Source organism: Diaporthe citri (genome assembly GCF_014595645.1).
Source record: "Diaporthe citri strain NFHF-8-4 chromosome Unknown scaffold_7, whole genome shotgun sequence".
Classification (NCBI taxonomy): Eukaryota; Fungi; Ascomycota; class Sordariomycetes; order Diaporthales; family Diaporthaceae; genus Diaporthe; species Diaporthe citri.
In genome coordinates, this window is record NW_025064852.1 from 4,122,170 (window position 1) to 4,137,773 (window position 15,604).

Here is a 15,604-nt window from a genome sequence, read left to right on the forward strand (position 1 = left end):
GCTTAATAAATATAAATAAGCTTTAAATATATTATAATAATATTATAAATAAAATAGTTTTCTTTAATAATGCAATTATTATATTAATATTTAAAAAATAAAGTTATTTATGATTTTTCTTAAATTAAATTATTAATATTATATATTTCCTTTTAAAGATAGAAATAAAGAAACTTTATTATTACTTTAAATACTTATTAATAAATTAATTATATTAAATGCTTAAAAAAGCCGGCAATTTAAATATTAATAAATAAGTAATGGCAAAGATTAAGAAGATATATTATTATTATTAAATAAACAAACTTGCATTTAAGCGTTTTAAGTTTCCGTTATGCAATAATTATAAATTTAACTATAAAATCTTAATTAATATAATATATTTAAGCAAACGCTTAATTTTTTATATTATAAATTAAGCTATGGCTTTTTAGGAAGTGAAATTCTTAAAATTTATATTTATAAAGACTATATAGTAAATATTATAAATGCTATAAATTAATATATATTAAGAATTACTAAATATTATTAAATATAACGTAGGAATAAACTTTGCATTTTTAAAATTCCATTTAAAGGCATAAATAATGGGAATTAAATGCAAATAAATCCCTATAAAGGCATATTAATTTATTAAGAAAGTTAAGAAATATTATTAAGCCCTTAAATAAATATATAAAATCTTATATACTAAATTATATAATAATATAAATAATAATGCTATTTTATAAATAATTATAAAAGCTATTAATAATATTGCTAAATTAAATAAATTAATCCCTATATTCTTAGTTTTTAATGCTTACTTATAAGTATTATATAAGTTACCATTATTATTATTAACATAAAAGCAAGCAAAAGCTATTTTAAAGGCTATAAAGATGCTATAAAAAATCATAGCTAAATAATAAATGCAAAATATATTAAATATTAAGATTAAACTTATCTTTAATATAAAATATTTATTATAATGCAAAGTTTATATATAAAGAGAAAGAAAGAAATAAAAGGGTTTATATAAGGTTATTATTATAAATAGCCATAATATAACCTTAAATATATTAAATAAAGCCGTAATGTTTAAGTTAATAATTATTTAATTATATTACTAAGATAATAATAAGGAAATACAACCCTTATAAGCAAAAAACTTAACTATAAAACCTTAAATATAACTTATTATGCAATTACCATTACTAAAGATAAAAGACTGTATTATTATATTATATATCTTAAAAAAAGAAAATAAAAACTATAACTTAATAATTAAACTAAGATAAAATGGAATTATTATAATATTAAGCTTATTATTTAAAAAATTTAATAAAATGAAAATTAACAACCTTATTATTAAAAATATTTTTTAAATTAAAAAATAATTAGCAAAATAATATAATAAATATTATTTCTTTAAATCCTGCATAATATAAAAGGTAAAAAGTAAAACCATAAAACCTTATAAAAAATCCTAATTTATTATTTAAAGTTATAATAATAATAAAAAGAAATTAATCTTAATATAAAGCCTAATTATTTAAAAAATAAGTTAATAAATAATCTTTATACTTACCCCCTTATTAATTTAAAAAAAAGGCATAATTTTTATACTTTAAGATATTACTTAAGCCTATTTTTAAGTAAAGTTAAAACTATATAAAATAATCCTTATAAAGCTATTAAAGAAATTAAAGAATAAATACCCTTTAAGCATAATTATTTATATTATTTAATCCCTATATAGCATAGCAAAATTCAGCATTTATTAGTTTAATATATATTAAAAACATTATTAATAAAAGCTTAAAATAAACTACTTTATATATAATCCTTGCTTAATAATTATAAAGCTTATATAACCCTTTAAAATAATAAGCATATAAATAAATAATATATTAATTTTATTTATATTAAAATTTTAAGATAAAAAAAAGATTAAAATAAAAGCTATGAAATTGCAAAGAAAACCAAAATAAGAGCTAATGCTTAAAAGCTTAATGAATTATAATAAGGCTTATATAATTATAAATATTATTAGCTTAATTATTACTTAATAAAAGGGATAGGCTAATAAACTTACTCTTATTAATGCAATAATTAAAGATACTCCTTAAAAATACCTTAAATAAAAAGCTTAAGGAATATATATAGCTTTAATTTATTAATTAAAAGCTTTATATAATCTTTTAATAACTATATAAATATAAAACTTAAAGGCAGGAAATTATAAAAGCTTAAATATACAATTATTATAATAAATAAATAACGCTATGCAAGGAATTAAGTATATAACCTTAAATCTTAAAATAACGAAACTTTTTATATTTATAAATGGATTATTTATAAATAACCGGGACTTAATATCTTAACTTAAATATATTATTATCCTTATAAATAAAACTTGTAAGGAAACTAAAGGATTTATAATAATAAATAATATTCTTTATTAATTATTAATAAAGTATAAATATATTACTTAAAGCATATTAATAAGTAAAATTTATAATATAATAAATAAAGTAAATATTAAAATTTCCTTAGCTATAATAATTAAAATAATTATAAAATAACTTTTATTATTAAATATACTTTTAATTATTTATATAAACTTATATAATTTATATAAATACCTTATAAAGCTAAGAATAATAAAGAAAAAGCGTTTTATAATTAATATTATATTATTATAAAAATTATATAAAATAAGAAAAATTGCTAAAGTAAGGTAAATAAATAAAAAAAATAACTTTATTAATATAATAATAAAATTAACTTTAAATATTATATTATAAAAGCTTATTAATAATAATAAGCTTTATATATAAATAAATAGGTTAGTTAAAAAACTTAAAGTAGCTCCTTTTTGCTAAAGAAGAAGCAACTTGCTATTAATACCTTTTCCTTTTAACTTTACTATTACTAGCTATAAAAACTTATACTTTTTAAATTTAAACCCTTAATATAAACTTTAACCTTTTATACTTTAATTAAGATCTTCTTAATACCTTATTATATATAAAAATAATCTTATAATTATTAATATTATTAATAATTATTATTTTAAAGTTAATCTTATTATTATTATTACCTTTTATTATTATTTATTAATAATAATATTAAAATTAACTTTTATTAAATTTATTTATAATTTATTAACTTTTCTTATAATTAAAGAATAAATTAATAATTATTATATAATAATTATAAAGTTTTGCATTATAAATATTTATTTTAATTACTAAATTCCTATAAAATCTTTTCCTTTTTATTATAATAAAAAATATTAATAACGATTTATAAAAATTATTTAATACTTTTATTAATATGCTTTATAAGGATAATAATGGCAAATAAAATTATTTAATAAATATTATATTTATTACTTATATTAAAAATATACTTAATATAATCATTATTATAACTACCGTTAATATAACTAATATTAAAGGTAAACCTGCTGCAACCCTTAACTAAAATTAAGATTCCCTTATAAATATCGCAATTATAACCCTAATTAATAAAATAAAAATCACAACTATAACCTTAATTAATAAAATAAACATTGCAATTATATTTTTATTAAGCAATAAGATAAAGATTAAAATTATTATTAAGGCTATAAAAAGGGCTAAAATCGCCTTAATTAATAAAGATAAAAATAAGCTTATTAATCTTATTAATTTCTATAATAAGGTTATTACTAATAATGCTTATTTAATAAATATTAATAAAGATATTAATAATAATAACTTTCATTTACTTACTTATTTAATAAATATTAATAAGAATATTAATAATAATAATTCTTATTTACTTAATATTAATAATAATTTAATTATTATTAATAATAAAGATAATTAAAACTAAGCTAACAAAACCTTAATAAAGATTATAAAAATTGCCTTTAACTTTATTTTTATATTAAACATTAAAAAGAATAAGCTATTTATTAAGATAAACTCTTAAGGAATTATTAAAATTAATAAGCTAAAGGCTATAACTATAGCTTAAATTAAAATACTTTTCTTAAATAATGCCATTATAATAACTATTATTTAAATTATTAATAACTTTTAATATTAAAATAAATAAATATTTTTTAATAATATAATTAAAAAGCTATATATTTATATTAAGAGTATTAAAACTCTTAATGCAAGATTATATAATATCTTTAATAATAAAAACTATTAAGGTAATTATTATCTTAAATGCTAAATTATTATAATTTCTATAATAAATAACTTAATAAGAATTTTAATCCTAAGTATTTTCTATATATATTAAATTAAAAAAATTTAGCTATTAAAGGATTAAATTATTATATTAACTTAGCTTTAAAACTTTTTATATTAAATTATTAATAAATATATGCAAGGCTTATATATAAAAGGACTTATTAAAAAATATGGATTACTGCTTAAGCAATTTAAGCAAAAGATAATTATTAAGGAAATTAAAAAAAATAATAAAAAATAAGAAAAGGAAATAATAAATAATTAAGCTGCTTATAATGCTTAATTTTAAAAAAATAAAAAGCAGCTAAAGGAAATTAATTTAAAGTAATATTAAGTATATTTTAATAATAAAAATAAAAATAGAAATAATAATATTTATATTATAAAGATATATAATAAAAATAAATATAAGCTAAAGAGTTTAGTATTAACTTTATAGGCATTAACTTTCCTTATAAAAAAAAAATTTAAAATTAAGGTTATTATATAAAAATTAATAATTTTTATAAAAAAGCAATTTTAAAAGCTAAGTATTAAAAATAATGAGTATAATATTTAAGGAATAATATAATAATAATAATTATAAGTTTAAAGGGTAATATAATAGTAAAGATTATAAGTTTAAAGGGTAATATAATAATAAAGATTATAAGTTTAAAGAATAATACAATAATAAAGATTACTAAGATTTACTTTAAAACTTATAAGTTATAATTTTAAGCCTTTTTAATAATACTTTTTTATAATAAAGATTATATATATTTAATATATAATAAATTATAATTTTAAAATTAATTATAATAAGGATTATTAATTATAATAAAAATTATATATACTTATTAAAAAAAGAGAAAAATTATAAGTATTAATAAGTATAACCCTTATATTTAAAAGGCTATTTTAGTTATCCCCTTTAGGGCACATAGCCTTTTAAAACTTAAACAGAATAATATTAATATATAATTGCTTCCCATATGATTATCGTACATACGAGAGACCTACCAACAGCCACCATCTTTAAGCCGCAACACTCGGCGGGACGACGTCTTGCCTCCCTAGATGACACTCGTCGTTTAACTTATGATCAAACTGCTATAGCTTGGTGCCTTCCAGATATATTCTACCAGTGCCTGACACGGTAGCTTCTATGTCGACAACATCACTCAAGGAGCCGCAGGGCGGGCACACCTTCGTCGTCGAGGCGACCCAGTCCATCCACTACTCCCCTCTTGAGACCCCGCAGACGATCCGGCTGATCCACGCTCGGCGTTTGGCCACAGGTGGGAGAATCATTATAAAGTTGAGGCATTTTTCTCTGGTTCAATCACAATGCCCACATTTTACGGCCATGTCGTACGTCTGGGGAGAGAAGAAACTACATCCGGACAAGGTCGTGATCAACGGACGCACCTGTCAGGTTCTGGAGAGCATACATCCCATTTTGATTCTTATTTCCGACGAACCGGGCGTGAAGAAGGACGTGTGGTTCTGGATCGACTATCTGTGTATCAACCAAGATGATGATCTCGAACGGGCTGCACAGGTGGCGCTTATGGGGACACTGTATCAACGGGCGTTCAGAACCTTGGTTTGGTTTTGCGAGGCTACGCCCGACGTGCGCGGCGCAGTAGATTTGTTGAAAATCTTTGCATCGGATTCTTCAAAGAGCAGGGACCAAACAATTTGGGCTAGCCATGACCTCGTTTCTCCTGAAAAGTGGCAGGCCCTGCGGCACTGGATGAGGAGACCCTGGTGAGTTAATTCCACAGCGCGAAGGTAATTTAACACCGAGACAAGTCACCGTTGAAAATAGCGGGGGGCCGGGGGGGGAGGGGCGTCGCTCCTCAGACGATTTCTTTATGTTTGAGCTGACAAGTTGAGTCTGGACTCTACAAGAGTTTCTGCTGCCGCAAAGTCTCAGTTTTTACTGCGGAAATCAGAGCATCGCGAGAAGCGACTGGAAAAGGGCCTTCACCAAATCTACAATTACTCTGCGATGTCACTAGTTTCTTTTTGGTCCATCGTCCATCATCGATGACAAAGGGTTTGGTAACCAGTGGGCTCGGAGCAGGCTGCTATCATACTACAAGCATTCAACCCCGGGTCTGGTTGCGCTGATGGCTTATATTGGACATCATCAAGCAACCGATGACAGGGACCGCGTCTATGCCGACCTCGGTATTTGCAACGACACCGACCGTGCTATCGTCGGAACACCAGACTACACTCTCTCAGTGAAGGAGCTGTACATCCGACTGGCGATGCTGGACGGATGCTGCTTCTCGGCCCGTGCCCTCTGTGGTAAGCGAGCCGAGCCGACCTCTTTGGCCCAGCACTTCCACCACCTCAGGACGGTGTGAGCATATTTCTCGCCTCGAACAGCGAGTTATGTGTCCCGAAGGCCAGCGTTTCCGAGCACCTTCGAATGGTCCGACCGCCGCCTCCTTGATCTGATACTTGTGGCAAATACTCTTTATGGGAAGCTTCTGAATGCACAGTGGGTGAGCGGCCGTGGGACTGTAGGCTCATCACTACGAATCAGGGACACCTCGGTATGGCACCTAGGCAAGCAGTGAAGGGCGGTACGGTCGCTGTGCTCGTTGGATGCAGTGTCCCTGTGATACTCAGGAGATCTGCAGGCACGGAGAAGTACGAGGTCGTTGGAGAGGCTTTCATGCCTGAATTCATGCAAGGGGAGGCAATTGTTGGTAATAAGACGCCAGGCGATATCACTCTCATATGAACTGTTCGGAGTTTTTGCAACCCACATACATGGAAGGCCTTGTGCGCATGATGGCGTGCCCCCAAGACGCTGATGAGTTATGGACCGCATTATACATTGGAACAATAGGTTGTTACATGGAATTAGATATGTGTCATGAGAGGGATTAGAGATACAGCACCTAGCCTTAAACATGTGGCGGTTATTGCAGCTGCAAAAAGCACCATGGGGGTAGTGAGGTGCGGTTGAGAGAGGGGCAAATGGTGGGGTGTGATTGGCTGCAGTGGGGTGTTGGCTGCTTAGTCACATGACAACCGGTGCGCAATCCTAGTTGTAATCTGCCGTAGGTGATCTGGGATGGATACGGCCTCATTTTTTGGCCACTGCACTGCATCACAAATGGGGATAGAATCAACTTCATTGGCCGTGGGAGCGCTTCCTGGGGCCCACGGCTGGCAGATCTGCTCGATAGATGGCCCAGCATGCAATGCATGCTGGCTGTGGCTGGGCACAATCCCAGAACCACCCTCCTATCTGAAAAGAGCAAGGGACCAGAGCTATTCTTGCTAAAAAAAAAAAGAAGAAGAAGAAAAAGAAAAAGAGAAAAAAAAAAAAAAAAAAAAAAAAAAAAAAAAAAAAAAAAAAAAAAAAAAAACCAAGATTCGAACAATCCAAACCAGATAAAATCTAGGTACGTTCGGAGTGGGCGTGTGAGTGATACAAACGCAGTGCCGTGGCCGGTCAGGTATGACAGACAGATGAAGATAGAGGGGAAAGGTCGGACAAGTGCAGGCGGGGGACGCACTGCTTTTTGTCCACCCGCTTCCGTGTACAGAGATACCGCCATCAACTTTTCAGCTCCTCCCATGCGTACCAGCTAAGCCCAAGCTTTGGAGGCTAGCTTTTAGACGGATTCTCCTACTTGCTCTTTAGGTGAGAAACAAGTCGCCCAATCAACATCGGACATGCGCAACCAGGCGGTGTCTCAGTTGTCCCTTTTAGCTTATCTATCAGGGCTTTCCAGGGTCAACTCTGACATGGACCATTTTGATCCGAATCCTACGTTGAAGGGAAAGTACTAGGACAAATATGGTGCACCGGTGCAACCACCCATGCAGATGTAAGACGCCAAGGCCTTTTCGGCCGCCTGGCCACAGGTTCTTGTGTATCCCTTTTCCCTTTGTCTCTCGAAGTTTGCTCGGTGTGACCTTTTCACCCCTCGACGTCTAGACAAACCGCATTATCAATCATGGGGCTCATTGATGGTGTCATGACAATGCTCGGCTGGGGCCCAACGCAGGTCGAACCCCAGCGCGTGCCCACCGACGAGGTGCTGCCCGTGCACCATTTCGATGACAACGCGATAAACCGCTCCATCATACTCGCATGGACTCTGCGCTTCAATGACGTTCTTGACGCTGACAAGCTCCACGATGGGTTGTCACGCTTGCTGGAGATTGGCGACTGGCGAAAGCTTGGAGGAAGAATTAGAAAAGGGGTAAGTCTATATTTACCTCTCTCTGCACCAACTTTACCAACATGTTGTAGCCCAACGACAAGCTCGAGATTCACGTCCCCTCAGAATTTACACCAGACAGGCCTGCAGTGAGGTTCACCAAGGAGAGCTTTGGTGTCTCATTCGCCGAGCATCCACTTGCCTCACAAATGCCCAATGCGACGAGTGGCATCCACATTCACGGCAGCCCTGAGCGATTCCGGGAGTTCATTGGATCCGCGGACACGACACCTGGCAGCATTGATGATTACTTGAACAGCGATAGCCCTCAGCTTGGCCTCCATGTAGTGACCTTCCTTGATGCCACCCTGGTCTCACTCAACTGGCCGCACACCATGACGGATGGCCTGGGCAGACTGGCGATCGTCAAGAACTGGTCCAAGGTCCTCGCCGGGAAGGAAGACGAAGTTGCTCCTCTGAAGGGCCCGCTCGATGATCCCATGGCGACCGTAGGGACCGGCCCGCTGCATGAGAAGGAGGAGCCGTATGCCTTCAAGGACAAGAATCTTAGCGGCATCGGCATGGCGAACTTTATGGCGCACGTCATCTGGGACAAGTTCTGGGTGCCCGAGCACGAGCTAAAGGTGGTCTTCATCCCGGCAAAGGCCATGGCGGTTCTAAGGAAGCAAGCAGCAGACGACCTGTCAACAACGAACGCCGACGGACAGGGCGCGATACGCTTCGCCCGCGAGCTCGGGAACAAGCCGGCCCTGCTGGTCCCGCCCACCAGCATCACGCTGGTCTGCAGCAATTGGTCCAAGGGCAAGTTCTTCGACGCCGTCGACTTTGCCCCTGCCGTCGTCAGGCCGGGCCCGAAGAGCGACGTCGCCCCCGTCCCTGGGAAGCCGGTGTACTTCCAAGCCATAAGCACCAAGCAGGACCCGCCCATGCTGAGGAACGTGTACAACGTGCTGGGCAAGGACTGCGGGGGGGATTACTGGGTCACGGCGAAGCTGCCTCCAGTGGTCTGGCAGAACATCGATAAGGAGATCGCAAAGGTCCAATTCTGAGCATTTTGGGTCCTCCTTCGGAGAGTAATGAGGGATCTGTCAGAGGGTATGCACGTACCCAGACAAGACAGTGGAAAGGTTGTGAGCACCGCGCGGGAACAAGAAATTTACAGAGACACAAATAAGACTTTTTGTAATTGCTTGCGCAGTGTGTTGTAATTTGGCTCAAATACCACACGGTCAGATCGGAGCAGGCCAGTTCATGCACTGTGAGAAGATGTACCTCATATTTGCATCAACGCTCAGCCAGATATTAATGATTAGCAGACTCGGCAAGACAGATGTACATCGATCATAATGGTGACCAAAAGTGAGTTACGGACGGAAGGCTGAATCCTAGGCCAGCTGTCGAGCGAGTCTGAGACAAATAATGAATACGAGAGTTCGAAATTGGCTGAGCACAACCCGTCACGAATGTTTGCCCTCCGAGTCTTCAAAGTAGTACGGTCAATTGGATCATTCAGCTTCCAGTTCCACACCCCTCTGAGCAATGTTTGTAGTGCAGATTATAGGCCGCTTGGCTTCTTGTTTTCTTCTTCTTTGGTCTGTCTGTCTATTTCTCACCGACTTTCCCTTCCCTTTTCCCTTAGGAACCGAAGCCACAGTAACTCGCTCACCACAAGCAGTTCAGATCTTGACTCCCACGGTCAACCTCGAACCTATATTATCCAGTGACTACGCACCTATTCCTCACTTCTGATAATCCGCAGGCCTCCCAACAACAATGAGGACCTTCTTTCTGCTTGGCTTCGCGCTGCTCGCTGCCGGCCTGGCAGGCGGCAGTCCACCCCCAGCAATCGCAGACGTCAAACACTTCGAGTTGCCATTCCATGTCACCAGTGGGACATCGACTGCCGAGATCTTGTCCGTCAACGGCGGACTTGACCTACCGAAGATGACACCGGGTGTGAATGTCAGCACTTTTGAATGGTAGGGCCCTCGAAGCTATTTTATTTGATGACGTTGCTAAATGATACGGTGTGTCCCAGGTGGCACTTTGATGTCATCGGGAGAACTATAGCATCGCTTACCGTCGTCTTTTACAACTTCGGAAAGTCCAGCCTCGACGTTCCGTACCCGGGCGGCCCGCTTCTTGTCCAAGTATCTGGCACGTGCGAGAACGGCACCTCGTTTCTCAAGTCTGCGGCTGCCACTCAGGGTGCGCTTTTTGACTCGTTCAGCGTCCGCGGCATCATCTCCGGCTGGTATGGAAAGAATTACAACTCCTACATCTTCGGCGGTGGTCCCTTCGCAAAGCCTGACATGCCGCTTCAACTTGACATCCTCGGCAATGACATTGATGTCTACGGCACAATTTGGCTAACACCGGTAGGAGCGAATCGTCAAAGGCCCAAAGAGGCGTCCCACCAGATTAAGTGCTGACTGATTGAAGAGATCGCCTCCCCATTATCCCTGCGACCTCGACAAGCCAGGGGTGTCGCAGGAGGTCATCCCCGACATTTACTGGTCCAACGCCGTGCCATTCGCCAACGCATCGGTTGATCTCAAGATAGATGGACAGACCTTCGCCTTCAATGGATCTGGATACCACGACAAGACCTGGGGGGCCAAACCACTAAGAGATTCAGTGTAGACGTGGTACCGTGGGCGCGGCCACATCCGCAACTACACCCTCGTCTGGTCCAGCGCCCTGGATAAAAACGGCAAGGAGCACCTCTCGTCCTGGATTGGCCATGTGGATGGTGAAGCTGTCTTCCAAAGCTGCCAGAATCAGTCCATAGTCATTCGGCCATGGGGGGAGAACAGCGCCTACCCGCCGACGCCTGGACTCCCAGCCCCGTCTGGCTACCATATCCGCTACTACCTAGGGGATGGAAAAACTTTCGTTGCGAATTTCACCACAGAGGCCGTTCAGCCATCTACCAACAACTACAAGAGGGTCACCGGGCTTATGGTTGGTGGATTTGAGGGCGAGAAACATCACAAGGGCTCGGCTGTGTGCGAGCAGTTCCAGCACCAGTTGTCATATGCTGGTTGCCTAATGCAAGGCTAGCATTGACACCGGAATCGAGGAAGGACTTTTTGGGAGACATTTTGAGCTGAGCATGTTGTCTTTCCTAGCTAAGAAACTTTCGGGCTCTTGCGCAGCTCAAGATTGGGTTCCAGTCACCAGAGGTCGGAACTACAATCGTCAAGGGTAACCTGGAAGGAAATAGCAAACTCCAGATAAAGTTTTTGGGAGCTATCTCCACATTACATCTTGCCTCATCTTCTATATGAGAACCGTGAATTGTGTGTGTGGCTGATGCGATCTCATGTGCCCTGTTTGATCGCAGCAGCAGGCCAATCATTATAATTCTCGTCGACTTTGTCGTGCGGCCCGTAGAAGACAGAAGAGCCCCGATCGTTGCGAGCGGAAGGAATCACGTGCTTGATACGGGTAATCAAGTCCTAAACCACAAGTCTCAGCCTATGCTTGCCTGGAATTTATAAGTTCTCAAACACGTACCGGGTTGTAAATAAAGGGTGGAGCAAAAGTGGTCAGGTCGAGCTTCTGCTGCTCCACCAGCTCGGCTGCTTCTTCGACCGTGTATTCATGATTGACCATGGATAGCCCGAAAAGAGCTGGTCTCGAAATTGAGGTTTTTCCTTCCGGGCGGCCTGGACGGGGTGCTGGGCATATTCGGCCATGGGATCACTGGTTGTGATGAATGTGCTGTCGGATCGGGGGATAAACACCTGGCCGCCGTCTGTCAAGCAGCTTTCTTCGTAACGACTATATCCACGTCAGATATGCTGGTGCTAACTGCGTCCGCTGATGCGTTGAGGAAATGGAAATGCATTGGGTGGCCGCATGCCCTGTTGCAGATTTTTGCTTTTATATTAATGGGTCTTCTTTTGTGGGCCATTCTCGTACTGATCTATGTTCTCAGTTTTGTCCTAGTGGTGCCCTGGTTTGCGTTCATATCAGTGGTATCAGATTTAGCAGACCAACTGAAAACGCTGGCAACCTGGCCAACTGATCTCGAGTGTCCGCTGCTCTGGTCGGATCCAAAAGCCAATTTCTTATGGCATCTCATGTAACAAGATTGATATTGTTAACAGGTGGTGATATATGGGCACATTTCATCCATGGCACAGCAGTACGTCTGGTCCGGTCATATGCACTGCTTTGGTGGTCAGAGAACAGGACTTTGGAGACGCAAAAGATACTCGGAGTCTTCCTACGAAAGGGTGATGGGACAACTATTTTCTCCGGCGCGGCTTCTTGGCTGGGCTTCGGTGGATTAGAATGTGCACACAGCAGCTTGATGGGGAATACCATGTTGATAGTCCTGGGAGGCTTCTCTGAAGGACTCTGTGCAGGCACTGAAAGCACAAGGCATTCCCTCACATTGAAACCTTCACTGCTGAGGATCCGGTTGAAGGCTGATGTAAGGCTCGTGATCATTTCAATTTACCAGCTCTCTCGAACATATTAAGCCATGGATAACGAAGTACTTGAAGAACCACATGGTGTGGTCTCGGACAACGAAAACGGGCAAAGGCTTTCAGCTATGGACAGATGAACTCGACAGGGTCTCTGTCCTTTACTTTTTTGCTTCGCACACCAATATTCCTGCTCGGAGTGCTAAGACATACTTATGACTCTGAATTCGCCCGTTGATGACAAGGTTGGGCTGTAGGTGGGTGTCCCACAGACAGCACTCGTCAGGTTTGAGAAGCTACCACAGCTTTTCCGTCTCCATGAGATCCCCCCGGAAGATCGCACACTTATTTCATGTCGTCTCCCGCCGCCTTTTCAATCGCCATGTCACAAGACCGGCGGTACCCTTGCCAACCAGCAAGGCACAGGCCGTAGATCAATTCTTCATGAACGAAGCCCCCTTCAGAGCATCAGCCTGCGTCTTCCAGACCTTCTGGCCCAGCTTCACCAGCGTAGGTCCAAACTCCTCCAGGACGCCCTCGATGCCCAGCTCTCCAAAGCCAGCCACAACGGAGTAGTCCTCCCGCCACTCCTCCTCAGTGCCCAGCGTGGCGACCTTCCACTCCAGCTTCCACTCCCGCACGGCCTGGACCGCCCCCTCGTCCGCGGACCGGATCGCCGACGCGACCATGTAGAAGGACGAGCGCTTGGCGTGGCCGCTCTTGGGCTTGAACAGCACGACGGTGGAAAACTTCTTGAAGTCGCGGATCAGACGGATGGTGTTGATCCGCTCGAGCTTGTGAAGGAGGACGATCATGGTGCCTCCGGGACGCAGGTGCTCGAGACCCAGGGTCAGCTGCGTGATGAGGAGGCGTCGCGCCTCGCGGTGGAAGCGGTATTTGGCTCGCTCGTGGGTGCGGCGGATGGCGCCGTCGCAGAGGACGAGGTCGAAGGTACGGCTTTCTTGGAGTACCGAGTGTGGAAGAAGCTGGCAGCATCGGGGTGCTCGGGTGGAATCTCGTCTGACTTGATGCCCATGTCCGCGGCGAGCATGGTGATGTCGAGGAGGTGGATCTTGACGGTCTCGGACTCGCTTACGATGGGGAAGAGGCCTCCCTGCGCCGGGGGAAGGGTGAAAGCCACGGCGTGGGCGGCGGGGTTGCGCTCGAGGGCTTTGGCGAGGTAAGTGCCCGGTGCCATGCAGAGGTCGAGGACGCGCTGGGGCTTCTCGCCTGATTGGATGGTGAAGGCTCGCGTGAAGCACTGCATCTCCTTCGCGATGTCTTCCATCAGGTCGTTAAGGCGCTGGACGGTCTGCTCGCTGTTCTCGTCGGCCTGGCGCTTCTGCTTCTCGAAGAATTGGTCGCCCTCTGGATTTTCCCATCCCTGGAGTAGATTATGGTCAGAAAAGGTCACCGAATGTTGATGGTACACGAGCATGATCAGCCTGGCATGGACCCCACGCACCTTTGCACGCAGCTGTTGGAGCTCTCGGTAAACAGGCGCGTTTTCCATCAGATACTGTCCGATGGACGTGATAGCGTGCAAGACGACACCGTCTTCCTCAGGGTCGTCCATGACGGCGTTGGATGTCGACACCTTCTCGCCTTGGTCCGTGTCGGTACCTTGCGCTGCCTGGACCGTCGAATCTGGGGAGTCGGTAGTTGGCAATGCCATTGTTATGGACTGATGCTGAAGATACCGACAGATGAGGAAGGGATAACTCAAAAGACGGGTGGAATTATGTGGATGTGTAGTAAAGGTTGACGGTTTCTGCCTACAGAGCAGCGCGCAGGAAAGTCAACAAGACATACGTGGTGGGTTGAGACGTTGGCTGCTTAACTGACGTGCTGCAGTGACAATAATGCAAGTTTTCCCGAGCAGCCCAGCAGCTTTTCGTCTCAATGTTTGCTTCTTAGTTCCAAAAGTGTAGACACAGAGGCCCATTCTCTACAAACGGCGTGCCCAGATTGTTAAGCATACACCAACTACTTTGGCCTGCCCTTAGAGATAATTTGCCAACACTTTGTTTCTGGCTCGGTTTTCAAGAACAATGGCTGCTGTCTGCAAACTTCGCCATGAAAGCAGTGCAGAATGTTGAAAGTGGGTCCAGGAGCCTCGTTATGTCTGCCTTGCAGCCTCGTCCAAACCAGGCATATTGCATCATCCCAGCACACAAGGACACACAGTGTAGCAGACATTTCAACATGTGGGGAGGTCTATCATGAAAATCCTTTTCCATTGCCCAGCCTGCTCTTTCCCTCGACATCAAGTTTGCTTCTACCTAACGTCGAGCACTTGGACCACAAAGCCAGGTACGTATCTGATCATTATCACATTGCACCTGTCATTGCATGTCGATTTATCAATCGATACAAATCCAGTTGCAAGTTCTCAGTTTTCCATTGCAAATTTGGTAATGACGGCTCGATGCGCACTGTTCGGGTGGTCGGGCTGTGTTGACCATCTTTCATTCTAACACCAGACTGGGTGCTTGCAGCCTTGGAATGTGGGCCAATCCTAACTGAGAGCAACCAACAACTTCATGTCCATACCCGCGAGTAATCCCTCGAGGCGTAATATGTCAACAGTCGGACTCAAAATGGGTACCACACCGCCGAGTGGCTTCCCTCGCATCGCATCCAAGAGACCCCGATATTCCGCATCCCTGGCTGGTTCTACATACGACTCGCGCAGACCGAGGTAACGCAAGATGATCTGCTCCTCAATTCC

At 39.9% G+C, this 15,604-nt stretch overlaps 4 protein-coding genes across 4 annotated transcripts; 3 read left to right on the forward strand and 1 right to left on the reverse strand.

Moving 5' to 3' along the window:
- Window positions 1–5,583: 5,583 nt before the first annotated feature.
- INS49_014265 (uncharacterized protein) lies at window positions 5,584–6,595 on the forward strand (the record flags this gene model as incomplete). The annotated part of the gene is made up of 2 exons (XM_043174956.1): window positions 5,584–5,987; window positions 6,391–6,595. The coding sequence occupies 2 exons, from the start codon at window positions 5,584–5,586 to the stop codon at window positions 6,593–6,595; spliced, it is 609 nt and encodes a 202-aa protein (XP_043021901.1).
- Window positions 6,596–8,206: 1,611 nt separating this feature from the next.
- Window positions 8,207–9,483, forward strand: INS49_014266 (uncharacterized protein; the record flags this gene model as incomplete). Its single annotated transcript, XM_043174957.1, has 2 exons — window positions 8,207–8,455; window positions 8,506–9,483. 2 exons carry the CDS (start codon window positions 8,207–8,209, stop codon window positions 9,481–9,483), a joined length of 1,227 nt encoding a protein of 408 aa, XP_043021902.1.
- A 724-nt stretch (window positions 9,484–10,207) lies between these two features.
- On the forward strand, window positions 10,208–11,497 carry INS49_014267 (uncharacterized protein; the record flags this gene model as incomplete). Its single annotated transcript, XM_043174958.1, has 4 exons — window positions 10,208–10,413; window positions 10,473–10,812; window positions 10,877–10,981; window positions 11,078–11,497. 4 exons carry the CDS (start codon window positions 10,208–10,210, stop codon window positions 11,495–11,497), a joined length of 1,071 nt encoding a protein of 356 aa, XP_043021903.1.
- Window positions 11,498–13,307: 1,810 nt separating this feature from the next.
- Window positions 13,308–14,548, reverse strand: INS49_014268 (uncharacterized protein; the record flags this gene model as incomplete). Its single annotated transcript, XM_043174959.1, has 3 exons — window positions 13,308–13,830; window positions 13,899–14,257; window positions 14,339–14,548. 3 exons carry the CDS (start codon window positions 14,546–14,548, stop codon window positions 13,308–13,310), a joined length of 1,092 nt encoding a protein of 363 aa, XP_043021904.1.
- Window positions 14,549–15,604: the final 1,056 nt, after the last annotated feature.